Source organism: Orbicella faveolata, unplaced genomic scaffold (genome assembly GCF_042242905.1).
Source record: "Orbicella faveolata isolate gen_17 unplaced genomic scaffold, um_ofav_v1 contig_15, whole genome shotgun sequence".
NCBI lineage: Eukaryota > Metazoa > Cnidaria > Anthozoa > Scleractinia > Merulinidae > Orbicella > Orbicella faveolata.
In genome coordinates, this window is record NW_028301542.1 from 3487211 (window position 1) to 3509670 (window position 22460).

The following is a 22460-nucleotide window of genomic DNA, read 5'->3' on the forward strand; positions in this document are numbered from 1 at the left end:
GAGGCGTTAGGGGTACTCGGATACCATAGTAACGGGGAGATCACATTGTGGGACCCCAAAAAGGTTCCATCAGACCCAAAAAATCCAAAAACCCAGAACGTAACCCCAAGAGTCCAAAAGTCCGAAGCATCAAGAGGAGAGTTCCTTCCGCTAAAACAGGAATTCTCATTGTCATTTGCATGTAATTTGCATCTGTCCGAGACGTCTATAAATGCCGAACTGATGAAATTACAATTGCTTGCTATATAAAGTGAGAGAAAACCTAAAAAAACCCTGAACAAAATCTTTCACCCAAAAAATCGCTACAAAATCTCTAACCGCAAGATCAGTCCTCAGATCCCAAATTTCCAACCTTAGAAAGGTGGTCGCCTTCGTGTCATTATCATATATACCCGAGCATCCCCCATGGTTTGCCATCAGCTGGTCATTGCGTTCTAAAATATCTCTTGCACCTGGCATGGTAGGTAGGCCGATTGCATAATCAAATCCCTTCATTTCTATTCCTATACTTTCTCTTGAATGCAAGAAGTGAAAAAAAAAAAACAGGCGGTTTTGTTGGACCCCGCAGTCAACCTCGTTCCCATGAAAAGGTCATGGTATCGAGGTTAGCCTATAGGAGGAATTACATGGAAACAGCTTGGAAACAGATCAAACTCAACACAAGTCATTCGTCTGTGGGAAAAAAATATTTATTACTAGATGATTATTATGGTCGGCATTCATTTCATTCATGAAGAGTTCTTTAAATAGCAGTATCAGGATGAATCAACATTAAAAATCAAGCTTGACAATCTGTGAAGACCGCGCGGCATGCTTTCAGCCCTGTTTTAGCCTAGGAGCACGCGCGCCATTATCGCTAACGGTCGCTCCCCATGGCGGCGTCGAGCCAGTAAAAAACTGCTATTTGTTCGAATCTACATTGTTTTCACTCAGGAATGTTTTTCCTCTTAATTTTTTTTTCAAATCCCAGTTTATGGTCGTCGAGTTTGTTAAGGCAGTTATATTCCGTGCTCTCATGCCATCAGAAGAATTTCTTGCAAATGTTGATGATGCTCGCTCGGTTTATTTCATGGTGGGGAAAGCTGTCGGGGCCTTAAGAGCTTCGGCGTCCTCGTCTCTCCAAAGGCTTGTGATGGTTTTGACTTCTAAGTAAAAGTTGATACCCTGAAGAAAGGAAAGACAGAAAAAGTCAATACTCTAGCCAACTTGAGGTCGATAAAGGTAACACGAGTTAGTGACGTTACGTTCGAACAAATCTTAGCCTCCGGGGGTGGGGGAAAGGGTAACCTGATTTATCCCCCCACCCCACCCCCCCCCCCCCCCCAATATTGGCATCAAACTGCTGTTGACTGTATCCACACGGTCGGTTTTCCGTAATTCCGTAAATTACGTCACTCTGGTTGGCTGAGAGCTGGCCGAATAATTTATCGTTATTCTTTTTAATTTGCATTCCAAAGCTAATTACTACAGGCGCATTCGTAATTTCCTCACTCATGAAATAAATGTGTAATCGTATGAAAACTCGAGCGATCGAAGCTTTGCACCACTCGTCTTCTTAGTCTGAGAATACTTTCAAATGGCACCCGCCTTAAGGCTGGAGCACTGAATTTTGTGAGAATTTCCAAACGTCACTCGTAATGCAAATCATCTAAACCCCTTACTGATAGTCTAGCTCCGCATAAAAAGAGTATTTACAAACAAACATGCATGGACATATAAAACTCTGCCTTATTACACTCGCTAGCCAGGAACCTGGACTTCTTCTTTCTCTTTCTCGAGTTGTTCAAAGGCTGGAAAACGCTATCCACCGGATAAATCACTATCCAGTGGATATGTGCTGAAAAAACAAACCACGCTATCCACAGGATATTGGTTATATGGTTGATAGCGTTATCCACCTTTCGAACAACCCACGCCTGAGATCTAATGCTGAGCTCACACTTGGTGCCCAAGCACTGGTGCCTGGGCAGTGGCACAAAATGGTGTTGCGTTCAGACGCGGTTTAATCTAAAGACCCAAGGACCATTTCGTGCCCGAGAACACGGTCGAGACCCTGCACCCAGGCTCGAACATTGTGCCTGAATTCTGGTGTGAGTACTTGGAAAAAAGTTGTGTTCACACATGCCCAACAAGAATCATACTCTAGCACCGTTCTGGGCACCAAGTGTGAACACAGCCTAAGAAATGAAAATAGGATAAAAAGTACATCGAGTGAAATTTAATCTATTGGGCATTACCTGTTTCCCGTAAAAGTGCGAATCTCCTAAGAAAGATCCACGCGATCCGGTGAACGAAAACATGGGCAGTGGAACAGGGATGGGAACGTTGACGCCAATCTGAGCAAAAAATTTTAACGTAAATAAACCGCACAAATTCTCTTCTCACTTGCCATACAACTAAATTTAATCCTCTCTCTGTACCATTTCAGGGACGATATATTTGTTACAACTTTGTTGCATACTAGAAGCTCACGATAACCCTACGGCACAAATTGAATGCTGCAAATCAAAGTTTGTCTTTGCGCGATTAAATTGACTTCTTTAATCTTTAACAACCAGCCTCTTCCAGGCGTTTAGTTAGTTGGGGCGCAGCGCGAAAAAAAAATAAGAAAGCGCGGAGAGGAAGAGGTTAGGAAGAGGTTAGGAAGAGGTTATTTAACATCTTACTCCTAACATAGTGAGAAAAACTATAATAGGAGAATTACAAATACATAAAATTAACCCAAGATATCCTTCATCATCGCTCATCTGCTGTTCACATGTATGTTCGCATTTCCTTCCTGCACAAATACATTCACGTAATATGTCTGGTTATTTCTCCTCCCCCCTGGATGGGATGCTAACCCATCGCAGGGCTACCCGCAGCATTAAATTCGCCGGTACCCATCTATACACCTGGGTGGAGAGAGGCACTGTGAGAGTTAAGTGTCTTGCCCAAGAACACGACACAATGTCCCTGGCCAGGGCTCAAACCCTGAAAGAAGTCTGCACACGAGCCAAGTGGCCCACCAAGCCGGAGCTTATCCCAGTTTCCGTAACATGAACCGCCTAGGAATATTTCTACTCCCCCCTGGATAGGATGCTAGTCCATCGCAGGGTTACCCCCAGCATTAAATTCGCTGGTAGCCATTTATACACCTGAGTGGAGAGAGGCACTGTGAGAGACTAAAGTGTCTTGCCCAAGAACACAACACAATGTCCCCGGCCAGGGCTCGAACCCGGACCGCTCGATCCGGAAACGAGCGCACTAACCATGATCCCACCGCGCCTCCACATAAGGCCTATGTGGGGATTAACTCTCTCGCCCTTTGTCTTCTCTTGTATGAAACAAAACAACACGCAATGAAGATTTAAACACACCTGTCCAACATCGACTTTGTGTTGGTATTTTCGTGCGATCGCTCCAGAGTTCGTGAAGATGGCGGTACCATTACCATACGGGTTTTTGTTCACTATGTCAATGGCCTTGAATTCAAGAAAAACAAAACTCAGTTAGGTAAAGGTTAATTTAGTTAATTTAGCGAGTTACTGTTACGCCTCAAGGAGAGCTGGAATTAAGCTCCGTCCAACCGGTGTTACGAACAAAAAAACTGACAGACGAACGCAAGAACTAACGAACGAACGAACCCACGCACGAACGAATAACTTTATGGTAAACTTCTTTTAATGTTAGTAAGACTGTGAGATATTTCGGTATTGCATCCAAAAAATCTCACCCACTTTATTCTCGTCGCCTGTATGCCTTAAAATGTTTTGATATTACGAGGGAAAAATACTTGTTGATCATTCAGGGTACCTCATCCAGTGTGTCCACATTCATAGTGATCAAAACAGGTCCAAAGATCTCCTCTTTATAACACGTCATTTCCGGCTAAAATAGGAAGGCAAAAAACAATTAATAACTCAATGATATTTTGAACTGTACATCCTTATAGAAGAAATTCTAGGATTGTTAGCGGTGTAGGTGTTTATTTTCAGCAGCGAGAAGTCCACTTGATCAAAGCACACAGGCGCCTATTCTTGATAAACAAGAGAAAAGGTGTTGCTTATAAAAACAAGGATGCATATTGCTTCATGGAAACCGTGCTAAAAACCTTTTGCAATGACTGAAGTGAAACTAAAATCAGAGTAATCGCATCTGACCAATCACAAGGAATGTAAATAACTAAAAAAAAAAACGGGCGCCAGCCACATCATGGTTGGTGTGCCTGTGATTGACTGAAAAAACAACAACAAAAAACCAGCACCTTTGCTCCTATTGGCTAAAACACGTTGGTTGCACGATATTTTGTAACCAATCAAAGAGCTCGGCTGAGTACACTCAGAAACTGGCTAGTCACGTTTACTTACTGTGACATTAGACACGATGGTTGGTGCAATAAAGTTTCCTTTCTCAAAACCCTTTACTTTCACGTCACGGCCATCCAACTCAATCTAGAGAAGGGAAACAGAATTTTTTAGATTAGAAATTTGTATTCAAAGTGTTGCCAGGCCTTTTATCTGCTGTCTTCCAAATGTTCAAAAGTTATGGCGTGACTCGGATATTTAAAACTAGCATCAGGTTTACAAAATTTTACTCGTGGAAATTTTTTACGCTTGCTTTAATCGTTTAAATAGGTGGTCCAAGCAAGGCTGAAATTGGAAAAGCGGACAGTTCTATCAGAGCCATACAATTAAGCACAAGTTACTTATATATCATTGTGGTATCCCAAGAAGAAACATTAAACCGTGTCTCTGTCGAGTTCTCTCGGCTTCGTTTATTTCCGATAGGCTGGCGAGAACATACCGACTGCTGTCGGAATTTCACTCGGAGAATTCCGCCCATTGAGGTTACCTTAGCTCCCTGTTCAGCACCAGACTGCACCAAATTACAGATACGTTCTTTTGATGCCGGAGAAATGACAGGCCCAAGGTCTGCACCAGGCTGGTGACCTACAGAAATGAAATGAAAACAATTTTTTTACTTGCACTGAGGTTTAGAGCTACATTCTCATTAATCAAAGAAATGTTCAGTTTGTAATAACTATATATATGACTGGATTTATGAAAACCATGTCAATACTTTGAACCAAATCACCCATATGCACTTTGATTTCACGACTCCTCGAGGCCTTAAAATCACTCCAAGCGATGAAAACAAAAAAAATAGAGAGAAAAGAGCAAGAAAAGGAAGATAAGAAAGTGGAGGAAAAAAAGACTGACATTCCGTCTTGAACCTGGTTTTCACTAGGGACGCAAGTACAAGGGCAAGCACAATATTTCTTATTTCAACGTGAAAACGGCCTTGACGCAGGCATAAGCACAAGCGCAAGCGTAAATTTCCACAAATTTCTCTTCATTTAGTTAAGATTGTGGGAACTGGACATTCAATCCAAAATAACAGAACTTTCGAATTGAAGGGAAATGGTATAAAAATCTCCAGGCAAGAAATTGTCAAAACTTTGAGTATAAGTTGTGAAGCTCTGGTCAAACGATCAGCACAACATATCCCAACATTGTTGGCCCAGTACTTGCAAGCTCCGGCTAAACGATCGCAACATTTGAACGCAACATATCGCAACATTGTTGGGGGCAACATGTTGCTTGCGTTTGGCCACCCTGTTGCGACGTGTTGCGACATGTTGGGTATTGAAAATCGAACTAGTGTGCATACCCGCGCGCAACATTGTTGCACGAACCTGGCCAAACGACTACAACATCATGCAACATCCACAAATGTTGCATGAAAAATTTGACCATTTTCAACTTTGAGCCAACGATACCTAACATGTTGCAACATGTCGCAGCACGTCGCAAAAGGTTGGCGAAACGCGCGCAACATAACCTACGAGCAGGCTCACCTTTGAGTCGCGCGTGAGCTGCGAAGGGCAAAGCGATCCTGCGGGAAGGAGTCTGGTGGCTTCGCCGCTCGATTTCGCGCTCACGGCTACGCCGCGCGCGCTTGTACTCCAACGTGAGCCTGCTCGCAGGCTACACGCAACATGCTGCGACCAACAATGTTGCGATATGTTGCGCTCAAATGTTGCGATCGTTTGGCCGGGACTTAACCTCTCTACTGCCAAAATGATAGTTAACAATTGTTAACAACTGATAGACGAGCAGTGTATACAGCCACCCATTTTTTATTGTAGGAGGTCACCACCACGCTTCGTTGGCCTCTGTTTCTGTTAAGTTCTGTTTTACTGATATATTTTGATTGTGTTGCGTACGGTTTATGTTAAAATAAGTATTTTTAAGAAAACAAATGTTGCACCCCGAAAAAAAAGTGTCATATTACACCCCTACCTCCCCATAACGGCCACTTTTCTCTGTCCCCAAGGTGGCCGTTTGTTGAGAGGTTCGACTGTACTTAAAACACACCTTCATTAACTTGGAGTTCTTTAGCCTTGGCTACAAGATCTGGAATCCATTCTTGGCTTTCTCCAACAAATATCGCTGTGGTAAGAGCCATACACCTTTGACCAGCGGCACCAAATGCTGCTCCAACGAGCTAAAACATAAGGAGCAAATAATTGTATTTTCACATTCACCCATGACAATATAGACCCCTCAATAAATTAATAAACATACAAAGAATTTGAAACAGCTTAAAAAAACTCAAAAAAGCTCTGGAAATACTCGTCTATGGCTGCCCTGTGAGCAGTTAGTTGCATAGGAGAAACCAACTGTTTGCAGAGTAACCTTTAGTCAATGTTCCCACAGCATTTCTTGTTTTCCAAAACATGTACTTGACTGCAGTTCTAACTTACTAGAAATAAGGAATGTTTTTTTTTTTTTAATATGACCACAAACCTGGTTTATTGTGTTTTCCTTGTTAGCATCAGGCATGATAACGCCATGGTTCTTTGCTCCCTTTAGGAAGAAGAAGATAAAAGAGATATTCTTAACATCAACTAAAAAATTCTCCAAACTACTGTCTATACATTCCTTGCAGTACTAGTTGGGAGAATTTGGCTTCCTATCATACAAATATTTCCAACATTTGGTTGCCGGCTTTACTCTTAAAAACTGCAAGTGTGATATATTTATCACTACTGATACATAAATTACCAGTATGTAGAAGAGGCTATTTAACAAAAGGTGACAAGAAAAGAGGTTACACATCATCTGCTGTCTTACGTCACTGTTTAATCGGGATTCAGCAAGAATTTTGCAAATAACACATCACTTTGTTGTTGATTTGATCAATAATGATCACACAAAGTTTCTTTTAAGCTAGTTCTTCCCAACAATGCTGAAGCTGAAAGAGTACTTTGGTCAACAACAATGGAACACAATTTCTACTATCTGAAAGCATGGTTCAAAGAGTCTCATATTCTGATATAGACATGAAAGTGAAATAATATAGTGACAAAGGAAGTTGCAGGTACATGATGAATGCAAATACAACATTCAATGACCGTTAGTTTTGCCTTTCAGTTCATACGAAATTAGAGAAAAATTAAGTATTCCCCCAACAGAAGGGTCCCTGGGGGGATGGAGGGTTCTTTAAGAGTGGAGAAAGAAATGTATGAAACTTAATTGGAATTTCCAGAAGTGGGGGCAGGGTGTCTTAGAGAAAAATCCCTTCTGTATGGGAGGTGGGATATTTTCTGAAACAACACAATGAATTTTTGGAAAACTTACCATGTTAGACTGCACTCTTTTTCCATGCTTGGAACCTGTTTCATAGATATATTTTCCCTAAAAAGTAAAAGAAATTCCTTTATAAATGTCTGCTGTTTTTAATTCAGACAAGAATAAGTGGAAATTTCAAATTACACACTTACAGCTGTGTCTGAACCAACAAATGAAATGGCACGGATGTCAGGATGCTCACAGATGAATCTGACAGCTACAAATTAAAAAAATAAAAGCTGTTCAGTATTATGATTGCATTCCCACCAAACTACCGAAAGTAGTTCTGTCTGCTCCTCAGATGTCACACACAAAAAATTATTTTATTAGTGTGTATGGGCATGTGTTGGGTGGCAGGTTTGCATCAAACATGTATGTTGTGTCACATGTCCCTCATACACTGTTACGTGTATCTTTTTCAACTTTCCAAGCATCAAAACAACCAGTGTGTCACCATTACATTACCAGCCAGGAATTTACAGACATTCTGTTTTGGTTCAAATTTGAGGCCATAAAGATATTCAAAAGAACTTTAATTTGGAATGTTAGGTCTCAAGACCATGAAACTTTAAAAGGGAACAAAATGTTCTTTATTGACAGAAACATAAAAAATATTATTACGTTCAACAGATCCATGTATAACATTTACGCAGCCATCAGGAATGCCAGCTTCTTGTGCCAGTTTCATGATAAACATGGTGGCACCAGGGTTCCTTTCAGATGGTTTCATGACCATTGTGTTGCCGCAAACCAGTGCCATAGGAAACATCTGCAGTGACATTTACCACGTGTTATTACCGTAAACAGGTTTTCTTTTAGAGTTTGTACATAGTCAGATGGTTGCCAAAAAGCATTAGCTTAGGTACTATAATAGTATAGAGGGTACTTGCAGGAAGCAGAACAAGTGTCCACAACTGGTGATGTTTGCTTACCAACAGAATTAATCCTCATAAACAGCTACTAGCATTTAAAGGATAGATGTGACTCATTGAAGCTTAGACTACTCACACTAAACATTGTTTTGTAAAAAGGACAACTGCAGATATCAGGTCATGAAAAAACAAACAACTATAGACACTACAATTGCATGTCACTTAAAAACTGTTGTGATGAAAAAGGACGTGGATTTTATGATTGAGCCTAGTAACTTATTTATTATTACAGGCCAGGCAACCTGTATAATGTAGACCCCTTATTAAACAGACAAAATCTACTGAGTGGTCACCAGCTTGAGTCCCTACATTTCCTTCCCACATTTACTGTAAAATAAACCTGCATTCAGCAGACACCTCTGTTAAGCCGATGCAGAAACCAATATTAAGCCATTTTGTTGCTCAAAATCTGCAATAAGCGGACACTTAAGGGCATTTTACTTCTTGAAGCTCAGCTCAGACTCCTTTAACATTGTTCACCGAATGTCATAAGTTTTAAAGCTAAGTAGATTATTCCAGATTGGTGCATTGTCTGTCTGGACATTGTGTTATGAGCAGTCTTTGATCTTACACTGTGTTACAAAAGGGTTAACAATTAACTATTATTGCTGAACCTGTTTAGAGCGGACACCCTGTTTTAAGTGGACACTAGTGAGGGTCCCAAAGGTGTCCGTTTAATATAGGTTTCACTGTATATCATTATTATTTGAACTAACCCATAATGGCACCATTGCTGGAAAATTGAACCTGGGAACAAACAATAGTCCACAATGTCAACCTTTAAAATCTCCATACAACTATTTATGAATTTTTTACAGATGAAGCAACTGGGAGAATCGCAGAGATAAACCAACAGGGGCTTGAGATAAGAAATTACTGGGGGCATTTTTTAACCAATGATAAAATGATTATATTGCCTATAAACTATCACCATTTCTATTTGTAACAACTTTTGGACCATGTGTACTGAAGGCACGTGCGGTTGAGTGTCGATCCACAATCTCGATCAATACCCTGGATTGACATCTTGATCAATACTCGATCAACATCCCGATCTACACTCGGTCAACACTCTATTGACCTTGATCAACAGTTGGTCAATAGTCAGCCAAGCGTCGACCAACTCATGTGAATCTAACAAAATTTAGTCAACTGTCGACCGAGATATTGATGGAGTGTCAATCGAGGTGTCGATGGAGTGTTGATTGAGTATCGATCAGGGGTTGATCAAGGGTATCGAACGACACTTGACCATGGATGCCTTTAGTACACGTGATCCAAGCTTTTCAAGGTCTTTGTCAACCATGAGAATGTTGTGCTCAGATTAGAAAAGTTGAGCCGCATCATAATAATCAACATACGGGGTGATTCCTGCACAGACACCCAATGGAACCCTGTACGAATAAGTATCCATGTCCTTGGTGATCTGTGACACTGTTTCACCCATCTGTAGAGAAGTGATTGAGCAGGCATGTTCAACAACCTCTGAAAACAAAAAATATCAAACACTATTGGTCAAAAATATGTTTTATTATAATGTGGCAAGGTAGTCTTGAGGTAAATCTGAGCATAATAATTATTTTCCGATTAGTTCTTTCCTGGTTGGGATTTTGCCATATCGACATTTTCTGGTCACAAGCCATTTTTTTTGTTGTTTTTGAGAGCCAGCAAGCATGGCCTGAGTGCCATTGACATAATAAACTACTTACTAACTTAGCTGGCTCAGGCAGGACTGAGGAATATTGGCCCCTCAGTGGTTTTTGTATGTACCTCACAGGGCTCAGTCCATACAGGCCAGCACCATGACCTCAGGCCAATTAATTCCCCAGTATGGCCCTCATGTTCAGTTAGTAAGAGAATAATATTTAAACTATGAATATTTAAGCCAGCTGATAGCATTGAAGTTTTCCTACTGTACCTACCAACTCTCACGCCTGCGGATTAAAAACTTAAAATATCTTACACTGGTTCATGCTTGCAGGCTTAATTCTCACGCCTGATTGAAAAATGTGAGTGGTTGCAGCTTTGCTTGACACAATTTCCAAAAATATGCAAACTCAAGCCAATGCAAGAAACAAAAACTATGTGTAAATGACGATACCTTCCTTCTTCAAATAGAAAGTACTGGGAGCAAGGTCATGTTTAGAAATACATGTCCTGAGCCTGGGATTGGGAAATGTCAGGGCTGTTTCTGCTTCTCCTATTGCATGCAAATTTTGGAAGACTTCAGACGTCTTCGGAAGTTTTCGGATGTCTTTTGGAATATTCAGATATGTCTGTGATGTCTTCAAAAAACCCAGCACTCCCAGGATAAAAATCTCACGCCTATAACCCAAAAAAAGTTGGCAGGTATATCTTCAGGTTGACAGGTGATAAACCAACTGATTGTCTCCATTTAGAAACAAAAAAAACATACGTAGTCCTCTTTGAACACTGCCCATAGCATCAGCTGTTGTCTTGCCAGTATCCATGGTGATTATATCAGCAATTTCTTTCTGTTAAAAAAATGACAAGATTCAAGATTGAAATCCTGATTTGTTTGGTTTTAAATTTATTTAAAGTGCCACTGAAACGAAATTTTCGTACTCTCTTTTATTATCCCAATCTATAGTTTCAAACGTGCTTAAAGTAATGGTGGACTTTATTTCTGTCAAATCCTAACGGAAAGTGCTTTTTTTAGCTGTTGAAATCGACTTTTTGGAGCAAAACTGTGTCCGGGCTCTGGAACCGAGTTTAAGGACCTTGTGACGTCACTGGTTGTATTCACGCAAGAAGCGCTATAGATCCTCTCTTGTTTTCACTTGATTTATTCAAGTTTATTCTTCATATTGTCGATACCTACTAGTTTTCTACCTTGTAATTTCTGTCCAGCCTTGACAGGAAATACACATCATAAACGTTGGAGGGCGCCAGAGAGCGTAGATTCACCAAAATAAATACTACAGATTAGAACAGCTCAGTATACTTTTCGAACATCTGGAGTACTCGATTGGAGATTTCGAAGACAATTGTGGTAACTTTTATATCACGTCCTGAAGCCTAAACACGGTATTTCGTCGTCTGTTTTCAGCCTGGTTCTGAAATTTGGATTCTCACGTTAATCTAAGGTCTATTACAAGGTTCGAATATTATCCTCGGCAACTTTACAGCATTAAAAGCCAGAAGCGCATCAGCCATCCGCACAATCACGAAGTTATCAACAGTCCACAAGCTTTGAGTCGAGTACTTCTTTGCACACAGAGGGCATCGTTTTATGATACTAATAAGTGAAAGTTCTTGTGGTAGACAAAATGAATCTTTGAAAATTGTGATCCGCAGCAGGGTTTGCTTTATCGCCGCAAACAAAGCGGGAATTTCGCTTCTCTTTTACACGTATCTCCCAATTGCAATATTTCACGGCCGATGGATTACTTTGAGTTCTTTAGCAATACTTATGTCTATGATCTTCATTTAATAGTATCCAAGTTCAAAACAATTCGTTAAAACGTCGCTAGTTTACACTCCTTTCGAAGATTCATTAAACGGAATTTGAACCAATTTGCATATATGACCTTTCGCCGCCGACATTGTCACGCTTTCTCTCGTTTCCTGAAAACATACCTGTAGGGTCATGGCAGCTTAGTTTACCTTTATAGTTTAAATTCGCTCCCTCATATAAAAGAAGGTTTCTTAAATTTTTGCTGTTGTGATAACTTGTAGGATGTAGCAGATACAACTGGACTAAAGGTCACTGTGGCACAATCTTGTCCGCTGTGAAACTCACAACGTGTCTGGTTTCCTCGAAGCGAAGCGACTCGAAAACTCGAAGCGTTGTTGCTGCGATTCGTGCAGCAGCACTCTGGATAATATTTTCAAAAGCCGCTTTCTCTTGTTTTCATGTCTTTTTTACTTTATGAGTGTAGATATTGTTTAATTGAGTGCTGGCCATTTCACCAAGAGTCCCGATCATTTTGCGATCTAAGAACTCCCACTCGTTTGCTTGCTTACATAAAATATCCTGCAAATATCCAATTAAATAGACTGGAAAGCCCCAGGATCGACTCTCGACCTCTTCATGTCTAAGGCTACTGTTATTATCTGCTTTACAGCTCTGGGATGTCCTTAAGATGTTTTTTAGGGGGCTTCGAACAGTAATCTCTTCTCCCATAATCACTCTAAATTTTCAGCGCGGCATGAGAGTAATACAACCAGTGACGTCACTAGGCTGTTTTGGCCGCGCCAAAATGGCCGCCAATTTTGGGCTTAACTAGCCAACTTCGAACGGCTGAAAAAGCAGTTTTCGCTTACCGTATGCGAAAAAAAGTGTACAGTGTTTCCAAGTAAGGTTGAAACTTTATTACTAAGCAAAAATCTCACATACAAAAATTTCGTTTCAGTGGCACTTTAACAAACATGTGATTAAATGCAGATAAACCTCTCCTAATGATTACCTCTCTGTGGTAACCACTTCACTTTCACAATGGCCAGAATTTTTTGTCCTGGCTATACACCAAATCCATACTCTCTACTGCCATTGATTACAGAAACTTCCCTAATACCCGAAATCCTCGAAATAGCACCCGGGGTGCTTATTTGAGAGAGGCACTTAATTGACCAGATGCTCTTTTAACTTTTCCCAAATCATGGTCAGAAATAATTTTTTTTTTGTAATTTTATATGTATGTCAGTCCCTCAGAAGTGTCAGAAAGATCCTGTCTCTCTTGAAGAATTACATAATATAACCCCTTTAGCCAGTCTTGGCTGGCCTGCTGCACAAGATTCAGTTGGGCATTAGGCAATGAATCAGCAGATTTTCACTACCATCCATTGCAATGGTCAATGTGCAGTGCTTGAATGAGTCGATAATCACTTGCTTGTGATCGAGCACGATGAAAACTGTTATTGTTTCTTTTCTCAGTAATATTCCATAAAACATGGGGAGGCCGGTGAGGGGGGCTTATTCCAGGGGAGGAACTTATCTCAGATTTTGGCCAATAGGAGGGGTGCTTATTTGAAGGGGCCGCTTATTAAAGGGGAGGAGCTAATTCGAGGATTTACGGTGCTTGTCTAAGGAAGGAAGCCGTTCTCCTGGGCAGTGTGTGAACTCTAAGACATCAACAATAAAGAAACTAACTGACTTCATACCATATATTTTTTGACAAGGTGCTGAAGGTTAAACATGATTTGTTGCCGAGACAGAATGGACTGATCGGCCCAACCAGGAAAGGCTGTTTTTGCTGCGGCAACAGCTGATTCCATCTCAGCATTGGTGGTCTCAGGGGCCCTAGAGATGACTTCATTAGTGGCCTAAGAAAAATGTATTAAATTGTATCATTTTGAACATCATGTAATACATCTCTGTAACAACATGCCTTGAGAACAAAATTAAAGTTAGCTTCTTGTACTGGAAGAGAAGTGTTCCAGCAATACACAGTGGAGTTATATCAATTTTTCAAATATACAATTTTTGGAAACTCCCGATTCTTCAAACCAAAAAGCATTTTCCTTCACTCAGTCCAACAATAATTTTACCAGAATTTTGAGAATTAAAAACCAAGCCTTGTGTGACTAACAGAAAGAACCAGTCAAAAGAATAACTAAGAAAATTATGTGCACTTACTGGATTGTGAATGTCAATCCACTTGTCAGTCGAGGACTCAACAAACTGGCCATTGATAAACAGCTTTGTGTTTGACTTTCAGAAAAAAAGGCAAAGGCAACATTGACTTAATGAGAATAGAACTAAGTAGGGAACTCGACAACTGAGACCTTTTGCATGATCTGGTCACATGGTACAAAATCACACATGCAAGTTGCGCGGTGGGACTTCCAAAACAAAGCAACTCGTACCAGTCCATCTTGACCTGCTTTTGTTTTGGAAGTCCCACTGTGCAACTTGCATCCTAGCATGTGTGACTTTGTACCATTTGACTGGATCATGCAAAGGGCCTATTTCACTATGATTCCATCTTGTATATTGGTGAGGTATTCTTTCTTAAAATGTTTTTAATTTCTCAATAAAACTGTTATGTAAATGGCAAATGAAAACAAAATGTTTGTTTGTTAGGAAGCACTGTTGATCCTAAAAAATTCATATATAAAGGCTTAGTGTTTTCAACACTTACACCATCACCATAAAATCTCTTCCATGCTGCTGCCAATGGAGCCGTCTATGTGATAATGAAAACAAGAATTAAACTGAACAATCGCGCTAGATTCTATCAGATAACATGACTTGACAATATTGACTCATTCAAAACAAGACCATCCTGACATGTAACTACCCCATATGGAACACTACACGGGTATTACAGAGGGGGAAGGGTTGGTAGCCCTGTAGTCCTACCACTTTTTTGCGTGGGTTAATTTTTTAGGGCTCCAGATGATATGGATAATGTAATGTGGCTAAATATAATTTAGGCTAAGTTAAACTTGAGACAACTGTAGTGGCCAGCAGTTACCCTCCTCTATGCTGGACTGCCTGTGGGGTTGTGCAGGGCGGCCTGTGAATTTACAGCTCTTGTCAGGCCATTTCAGCCCTTCCCTCCTTCAGGTAAGTACAGGGTAAGTATTTTACTTCCACTGATATATTTCAGTGTGGTGGTGCCTAGTGGTTGCTTCCCACAGTGTTGTCATGGATACCCACCCAGGAAACCAGCGTAAATCTACATTCTTCCCAACTTTTTAAGAGAAGAGGACAGATGCACACAGGCTACCCCCAGGAGGCCCTCGCTACAAACCAAAGGTCGTATAAAATAATTGTTGACTATAAGGTTGGGTCAGATAGGAAAATATTTGGCTCAAGGTCAGGACTCACATGGACATATGGACCGAGAGCATTGAGGACCATAGCCAAATATTTTCCTGTCTGGCACGCACAGTCAATAAGCTCAATATTATTAACACGTCTAGTCTGGTGTCATGCGTCATATAAATAAGATATTTCTACTTCACTCCAACTGTTGAGATCACTTTGTTACTGTATTTAAGTGAGGTAAGGCCAATTTTAAAAACGTACTGTACACTAATATATACATGGGTATACAGAACGCATTAAAATAAGCTTGATAACATTAGTAACCTGACCAACGTAACGCCAGAGAAATTTCGAAATGTACAAATTGATGAAATAGCACTTAAAAATATCTATAGCGAAGACTTTCTCCTAGAAAAACACACGCACCCAGCTACAGTTTACCTTTACCTTTTTGCTGCTGTTAAGCAAACGCGAAAAAGAGCTGGCAGATCGAAGCATTTTTCGTTTACTAATCTTATGAGGTCTGTGACCAAAATTCGAACGTGGAAAAGAACGGGGACCAGATGCCAAGGGGCTTATGTAGAGTTTGGAGGGAGGGTCAGGGGGCAGCGGCTACGTTTATCTCAGAACACGAAAGAGGTCCCTAAGGAGCCTTTTCCATATTTGGAGATAACACTAAATCCGTGAGTACTGGGGACGACCGTACAATCTCAGGCGGAGAAGTTGAATTTTCTCTTCAATTCTTTGATAAATTGTCGGTCGTTTTCTTAGTTTAAATCGTTATTTTGTAGCTGAATTGTGAGGAATAAGAGAAATGGAATCACCAGGTTTGAAGCGCTATTACGTTTAATTTCTAAGATCAAGTGTCTTTTTTATATCTCTTTTATGTACTCATGTTCAATCTTGATCTGTTTGTCTTTGTAGAACTTGATCAAAGCTTGCAAGGTCTTTTAAGTTTTGAACGGCTGGATAGGGCTTCACCTGATTTGTGGCCAGAGCAAAGTGAGTTACGGTGATGCTTAGCTTTTTGCATTTTATACACTTGGTCTGCAAAAATAAATTAAAGCTATTTTGAGTATCTAGTGTACTTGAGCAGAAGCATATAATCAGCTTATTTTTGAGTTGCACTGTACAAACATGATCCTTGGTCAGTATAAAGGTGGTTTAATTTACCAAATTGTAAAAGTTTATCAGGGTCGGCTTGGAAGCAAGTAAACTCTGAACATGTGATAAGTAATTTTTCTAGTGTAAAGTTTGTAGTTTAGAGAATGTTAAAATTTAAGCCCTGGGCAAACAGACTCGCAAGTAGACGTAAGTTGAAAACTTGCGACTCTGTTTGGCCAGGCCTTGGGTGCACTTGCGTTGAATTGGGATGACTTGTGCTCACTTTGGTGGAGATCCAATATGCACGCAAGTAGACGCAAGTTTTCACAGTTTGGTCATGCAACCCAAGTCAATGCAAGTTGAGTGATGTCCATTTGTTGTTATAGCAGCCTGTCAGTCAATGAAATACATCATATGCGGGGATTGGGAAGGCAAAACAGGCAATTGAGCCTATGGCCTGCCATAATGGAAAGTTATGGGCCATTTGTAAAAAGTTTGGGCCATTAGGGTAAATAAATGGGCCATAAAAAAAATTTCGACAGGTGATACCAGGTGCGCATTTTGTTCCTTCAGCCTCCCATTTACGCCTTTTCCTTCTCCATTCATGACATTTGCTCCATCAGAACCAAATCCAATCATCTTTCTAACAGGTATATTCCTTTTCTGGGCTTCATTTGAGATTTCTTGTGCTAAAACTTCCCCTGTGCCATCTTCATACTCAACATCCCTCAAGTAGAATCGGCATTCATTTTGTAAAACAGCAACAATCTCCAAGTCTTGGACATCCAATTTCGGAACTTTCGCTTCCGGAGACATATTATTTGGCTAATTATAGCATGCAAAACTTATTCAAGTCAGCCAATTCTATCAATGAAAACAGAAAGCACATGGATTGAGCAAAAACGTCATTTCCGAGCATAGTCCAAGTGAGGGATCTGGGGACGAAAACAAAGCGAACACTTTTAAAGCGTTAATTTAGAGCAAAGGCATCGTGATTTTTCACATGTTTATTCATCATTACTAAAACTGAAAACTTCAGAAATGAAAGTCCTTTCCACAAAATAGTATATACTTCACTTGCTGTTTCGTGGCTAGGGTGCATCGCAGGCCCAGCAAGTACTCCCAAAATGCGCCATTTTGTAGCTTTATGCGCCATATGCACGTGGCGCATGGCCTTCCCAATCCCTGGGTATGTCTGTAATATCTACCATTTTGTTTTCGTGATGGTTACATTTCAGCTGCACAGGAGTAAGGCCATATCCTCAAAATGGGTTTTTCTACAACTTGTATGTACTTGTGTGTACTACCCAACACAAGTCTCTGCGGAAGTTTAACTTGCAGCTACTCGCGACTACTTACTAGTCCATTTGACTATGGCTTTAGGCAAGAGAGAAGGGCAAAGAAATTGAATCAAAAAAGTCTTTTCACCTTGCTGCTAACCAGTTAGCACAAGAATATAATAGTTATGATGGCTCAAGCAGATCCCCTCATTCACCATCTTGGAAAAGGACGCAGATTTCACCTGCCTGCATTCCTAAAGGCTTGATTACCAGCCACCATACAGGAAAATTAATGAGCCGTGCTCTTCCACCCAAAAGGGAGACCTGAGAAAGTGGCAGAAATTGAGCCTAAGGGCCTGTTCCCATGAGGCAAATTTTTGTTTATTTTGCAAAAATATTTGTCATCAGTTGTGTTCAGTGTGAACAGGATTTTTTGTCCTACCAGAATTTTGTCAAGCCTACTAAACTTCAAAGGCACCATCGTCCTGCCTCAGAACAGGACAAATTTTTGTCAAGGGTCAAAGCTGTCAGATTTTACAATTTGGAGGCGTTTATCTGACTGAAAACGTCAGTCAAGTAAATTTCATCTCGCATTTTAGAGTCTATACTTTCAATGTGATTGACACTAACTTGTGGTTATCAAATATTTTGGTGTTTTCAAGTGTGTACGCGATTATAAAATTCCAAATTTGGTGGAGACAAAATTTGTTGACATTTTTGACAGAGCCAAACAGATCTTGTCAACCTAGTATGTACGGTACCTAACATTCTTACATTCTTTTAATTGCCTACATTTATGTTAGTTACCAGATCATATGATTCCCTTCTATGATTTTACATTAAAAATATTGTACTTCATACCTTACTCTTGACAGTTCCTGGAGTGTCTGACTTTGCCTCACTTGCTGTTAGTGTAAGTACTTACCACTTTTCTTAGTTTCACTTTTTACATCCATTTAAATAAATGTTTAATATTTGGTCATTATGAAAAAGGCTCCCATTTTAGGCTGGGGGTTAACTGCCAACCAATTGTCGGCTGACATAATACTTACACATGTCACCAACAAACGGCTGGGAGTAAACTGATTGTATTAATTTTAAAAAGAGCAAAAATTGACCCAAAACACTGATATATATACAATATAATATTATGTAGGGACATAGAACATGATATTAACAATGTTGTTTTTGTTAAACATTACAGCCCTTTTCTCTATCAAGTACTCCACCAAAATGGTTGGCTGAACTAGAGAAAGATGACATGGACATGTTGCAAGGTACAACTCAGAAATCTTTGCCTGTAACAGTCTCTGATATGATTTCAGGAATAGAATGATATCTCTTGGCTTGATGTGGTCTAAATTCAAGCCTAGTAGCCCATTAGGCTGGTCCTTATCTCTAGTTTCCTTTGTGTGAAGAGAGTCTGCTCCCTTAATTGGGATACTTGTCCATCACAAGGTTACCCTCTACCTGCTGGTACCCATTTATACACCTGGGTGGAGAAAGGCATTGTAAGAGCAAAATGTGTATTGCCTAGGAACACAACAGAATGATTCATGGTTTACTTTTGAATGGGTAAGGAGAAGTTAGATACTTGTGGGTTGTTCGGAATCAGAACTAATATCAAAGCACTTAATGATGTGCTATAATAATACATATTATGTCACTTTTTTTTGTTTCAATTTGTTTTGTAATTTTTGTAGAATTTGGAAGTCTTACTACATCACAACTAATGGAAAAAGTTCGTGGACTCCAAAATCTAGCATTTCAGCTTGGCCTGGATGAAGGTAAGTTGCTAACTTAGAGTACTTTCCCAAGAGTGAGAAGTGATCAAGGGCTTATTTCTCTTTACAACATCACTGAATTGTCAAGTGGACTGGGACAGATGATAAGAATAAAAAAAAACAATAAACTAGGAGATGTTGTTCTAATTTATCGCAGTGATCAAATTCTTCTGAGAAATTTCTACAAGTGTTGACAAAAGTGGGTGGCAGTCAGTATGACCTGTGACCTGTTTTTCTAAGGGACAGACAATTATTATTATTATTATTATTATTATTATTATTATTATTATTATTATTATTTTCTTTTGGCAAAAATTGGAAATTGCCTAACAACCCACCCCCTGTCATAACAAAAATATGGTCCATCCCTATTAGTAACCTTGCAAAGTAAACAAATATAGAAGGTGCCATCTGTAAGTCACATTGTCTTAATTTAGCCTTTATGTTGTTTTTTACATACACTTATAAATACATATAGTACAATAATCTGTTTCCACATCGGGTTACAAAATAGACTCCTTTGTGAATTATCTGTGTGGCTTTCAATTTTATTCCTTGTTTACCATTTGCCATTTAACTGTATTAAATAAATCATAAATTGAAACTCTTAGGAGTCAATGAGTAAACTTTAATGTAACAGACAACAAAAGATTCATCAGGGAAATCAAATTTACAAAGTTGGTTGTTCAGTATTTGAAATAGGGACAACCAGGATTTTATAGTAATAACATTATGATATGCATTGGCATAGCTGATGTTTGTTTTTATCATTTTTTCAGCTCGGGAAATGACAAGGGGGAAGTTTTTAAACATCCTGGAAAAAGTGAACTCAGGAAGAAGATAAGAATAATGTTACAGTGTATCATGGAATTCTGCAACAGTAGAATCCCATTGATACTTATTTTCACGTGATAGTAATCATTAAGAAAGTGCTTGTCCACAGGTTTTTCAGGCTGAGAGTAAGTTTCTATGAAAACAAGGTGGTTGCATTACCGAGTTTGTTGATAGGGTTCTGTTGTATTGTAAGGGGTTTTTTTGGCTTTTTTTTTTCTTGGAAAATGTGTTTACCTGAGTGTAAACCACACAACTTTAGCCAAATGTTGTAAACAAAAGGCCAAAGCTGGAAATGTTAACTTCCCAATTTTGTCATTGCAAAGAATTTCACCTTTGTTAAGTTAAGCTGATATTAAGTTAGCAAGTGTTTTCCCATGCAAGGTGACATATTGTCTTATGATAAATTAAACTAGGGGTAGCTGGCTCATCCAAAATAACATACAATTACACGTACTCATAGGGTTTTCAATGTCACTGATTGCTCATACATGTAATAGAAAGTGAAGTTTTTAAATATTTTTTGTATCATCAACAAAAACTCACTGAAGCATAGCTACAAAGATGTTTAACATAATTTTATTGCTATGTAAAACAATGTGGAGCTTTTCTGGTTAACAATAACTTTTGACCAGTACAGTAAGCTCTCTCTTCTTAGATATGTCATTAGACCCCTCTGAGGCTGAAAATCGGAGAACTCTGTGTCAAGGTTCATTCCGTTTCAGTCTCAATTTCATCACATGTTTATTCAAACATACAACAGGTCCATTAGAATCTAAAATACATCTTACTAACCTGGTCTTCTCAGTCTTTACTGTAAGTTATGGACCAAGTATTTCCCCTTCAATTTATGGCCCAAGTGCTTCCTGCTTAGGCCATAAATCCATGGGGAAAAACAAAGATCTGTAACTTACAGTACGGACTGAGAAGATGAGGTTAGTAAGATGTTTATTATGTCTCTACTGTGTGTCTGATGGGTTCGGGAACGACTGCTTTTCACGCAGAACGGCTTCAAATTTCTGACGCACATCAAAAGCAAACCAAGTCAATTTGAAATCGTTGTTGAATGGTTTTCACATTTTAATACACAATTTAAAGTAAAAGAAAGTTTTAAACTTTTAATTGCTGTAAAAGTTAAGAACACTTGGAGACGTATCACGAAACATTTTGGCAACAAAAACAGTGTTAAATTTTAGCGGGCCGTACAGTGGAATACAGCCTGCTAAATTGACCAATCACAGTGTTTGTAGTAACTGAGATAAAATAATTTCTTTTATTCCCTTCATAAAATTTCACCATAAGTTGATTCTACAGTATGGAAACATTACATTTTTCCATTCAAAAGTAAATCAATAAATAATGGAGGGCTGAATAATCCAATATTAAATATAAATTGCCTTTTCTGCTTGTGAATGATGCCTTCACCAGGTTTAATGCTTTTTTTTTCTTAACAAAAAGTGGGCAATGGAAAACAATGGAAACAAGAGTACACTTAGATCCTAGTTTTATTTTTGTTATTTTGCAAAAAAAGGAAACTTATGCCCAAAAAAGACACCCCAAACATCTATGAACAGCTGATTTCTTGTCAGACTATTGGTATTGTAAGCATTTCTATTGACAAGTAAATAAAACTTAAGTTTGTTTTGAATGAGTTTTTTTTTTTCCAATGGCGGGGGGTGAGGGAAGGAAGTGGTTGGAGGATCTAGGAAGGTAGAGGGGAAGGGTGGAGGTTATAGTGTTACTGGTGAGACTCATTTTTTAAAATTAAGACTCGGATTTCGTCAATTCAATTTTGCAAAACTCTTGCAGAAAACACGTGATTAACACTTTGTGGTCAACAAATATTGTACTGGTTTCAAGTGCACCCACGATTATCAAATATTTGAAAATTTGATGGAAACAGCTTTTGTCAAGATTTTTGGTAGAAGAAAACAAATCCTGTCAGCCCAGTACATTGTACATACGGGCCCTAAGATGAACTACAAGTACAGTACTACAAGTGTTCTCAGCTTATGGTCTTGGCTTTTTTATTTGCATTATGATCACAAAAAATGTTTTATGTTTTTCACTCTCTCATTAAATTGTTTTTTTTTCTTTTTTCATTATTGTATAGTGTGCATGAAAGTGGCAATATTAAATTGCAATATACTGTGAGAAAAACAGGTGAAAGTTTTTTG

General features: G+C 39.3%; 2 protein-coding genes across 2 annotated transcripts; one reads left to right on the plus strand and one right to left on the minus strand.

Moving 5' to 3' along the window:
* Positions 1-667: 667 nt before the first annotated feature.
* Positions 668-15861, minus strand: LOC110048924 (methylmalonate-semialdehyde/malonate-semialdehyde dehydrogenase [acylating], mitochondrial-like). Its single transcript, XM_020754680.2, has 18 exons — positions 15732-15861; positions 14653-14697; positions 14148-14222; positions 13673-13834; positions 10965-11043; positions 9910-10033; positions 9265-9295; positions 8238-8385; positions 7769-7833; positions 7626-7682; positions 6792-6851; positions 6360-6489; positions 4834-4931; positions 4350-4433; positions 3796-3870; positions 3360-3464; positions 2238-2336; positions 668-1164 (listed from the first exon to the last, which is right to left on the minus strand). The coding sequence occupies exons 1-18, from the start codon at positions 15780-15782 to the stop codon at positions 1063-1065; spliced, it is 1590 nt and encodes a 529-aa protein (XP_020610339.2). The 5' UTR covers positions 15783-15861; the 3' UTR covers positions 668-1062.
* Positions 15862-15958: 97 nt separating this feature from the next.
* LOC110048926 (protein lin-52 homolog) lies at positions 15959-21931 on the plus strand. Its single transcript, XM_020754682.2, has 6 exons — positions 15959-16111; positions 16209-16286; positions 18544-18581; positions 18873-18945; positions 19372-19455; positions 20232-21931. The coding sequence occupies exons 1-6, from the start codon at positions 16099-16101 to the stop codon at positions 20294-20296; spliced, it is 351 nt and encodes a 116-aa protein (XP_020610341.1). The 5' UTR covers positions 15959-16098; the 3' UTR covers positions 20297-21931.
* The last annotated feature ends 529 nt before the right edge of the window (positions 21932-22460 follow it).

What these genes read in the sequence shown, in the direction of transcription:
- LOC110048926 (XM_020754682.2), top strand. An exon ending in TGATTTGTGGCCAGAGCAAA is followed by an intron (nt 16,287 to 18,543) that starts GTGAGTTACGGT and finishes TACTCTTGACAG; the next exon opens with TTCCTGGAGTGTCTGACTTT. An exon ending in TTGCCTCACTTGCTGTTAGT is followed by an intron (nt 18,582 to 18,872) that starts GTAAGTACTTAC and finishes TAAACATTACAG; the next exon opens with CCCTTTTCTCTATCAAGTAC.
- LOC110048924 (XM_020754680.2), bottom strand. Translation starts at nt 15,782, where the DNA reads ATGCTTCGATCTGCCAGCTCTTTTTCGCGTTTGCTTAACAGCAGCAAA. An exon ending in ACCTTGTCAAAAAATATATG is followed by an intron (nt 11,044 to 13,672) that starts GTATGAAGTCAG and finishes TTTTTTTAACAG; the next exon opens with AAAGAAATTGCTGATATAAT. An exon ending in CAGCAATGGTGCCATTATGG is followed by an intron (nt 8,386 to 9,264) that starts GTTAGTTCAAAT and finishes ATGTCACTGCAG; the next exon opens with ATGTTTCCTATGGCACTGGT.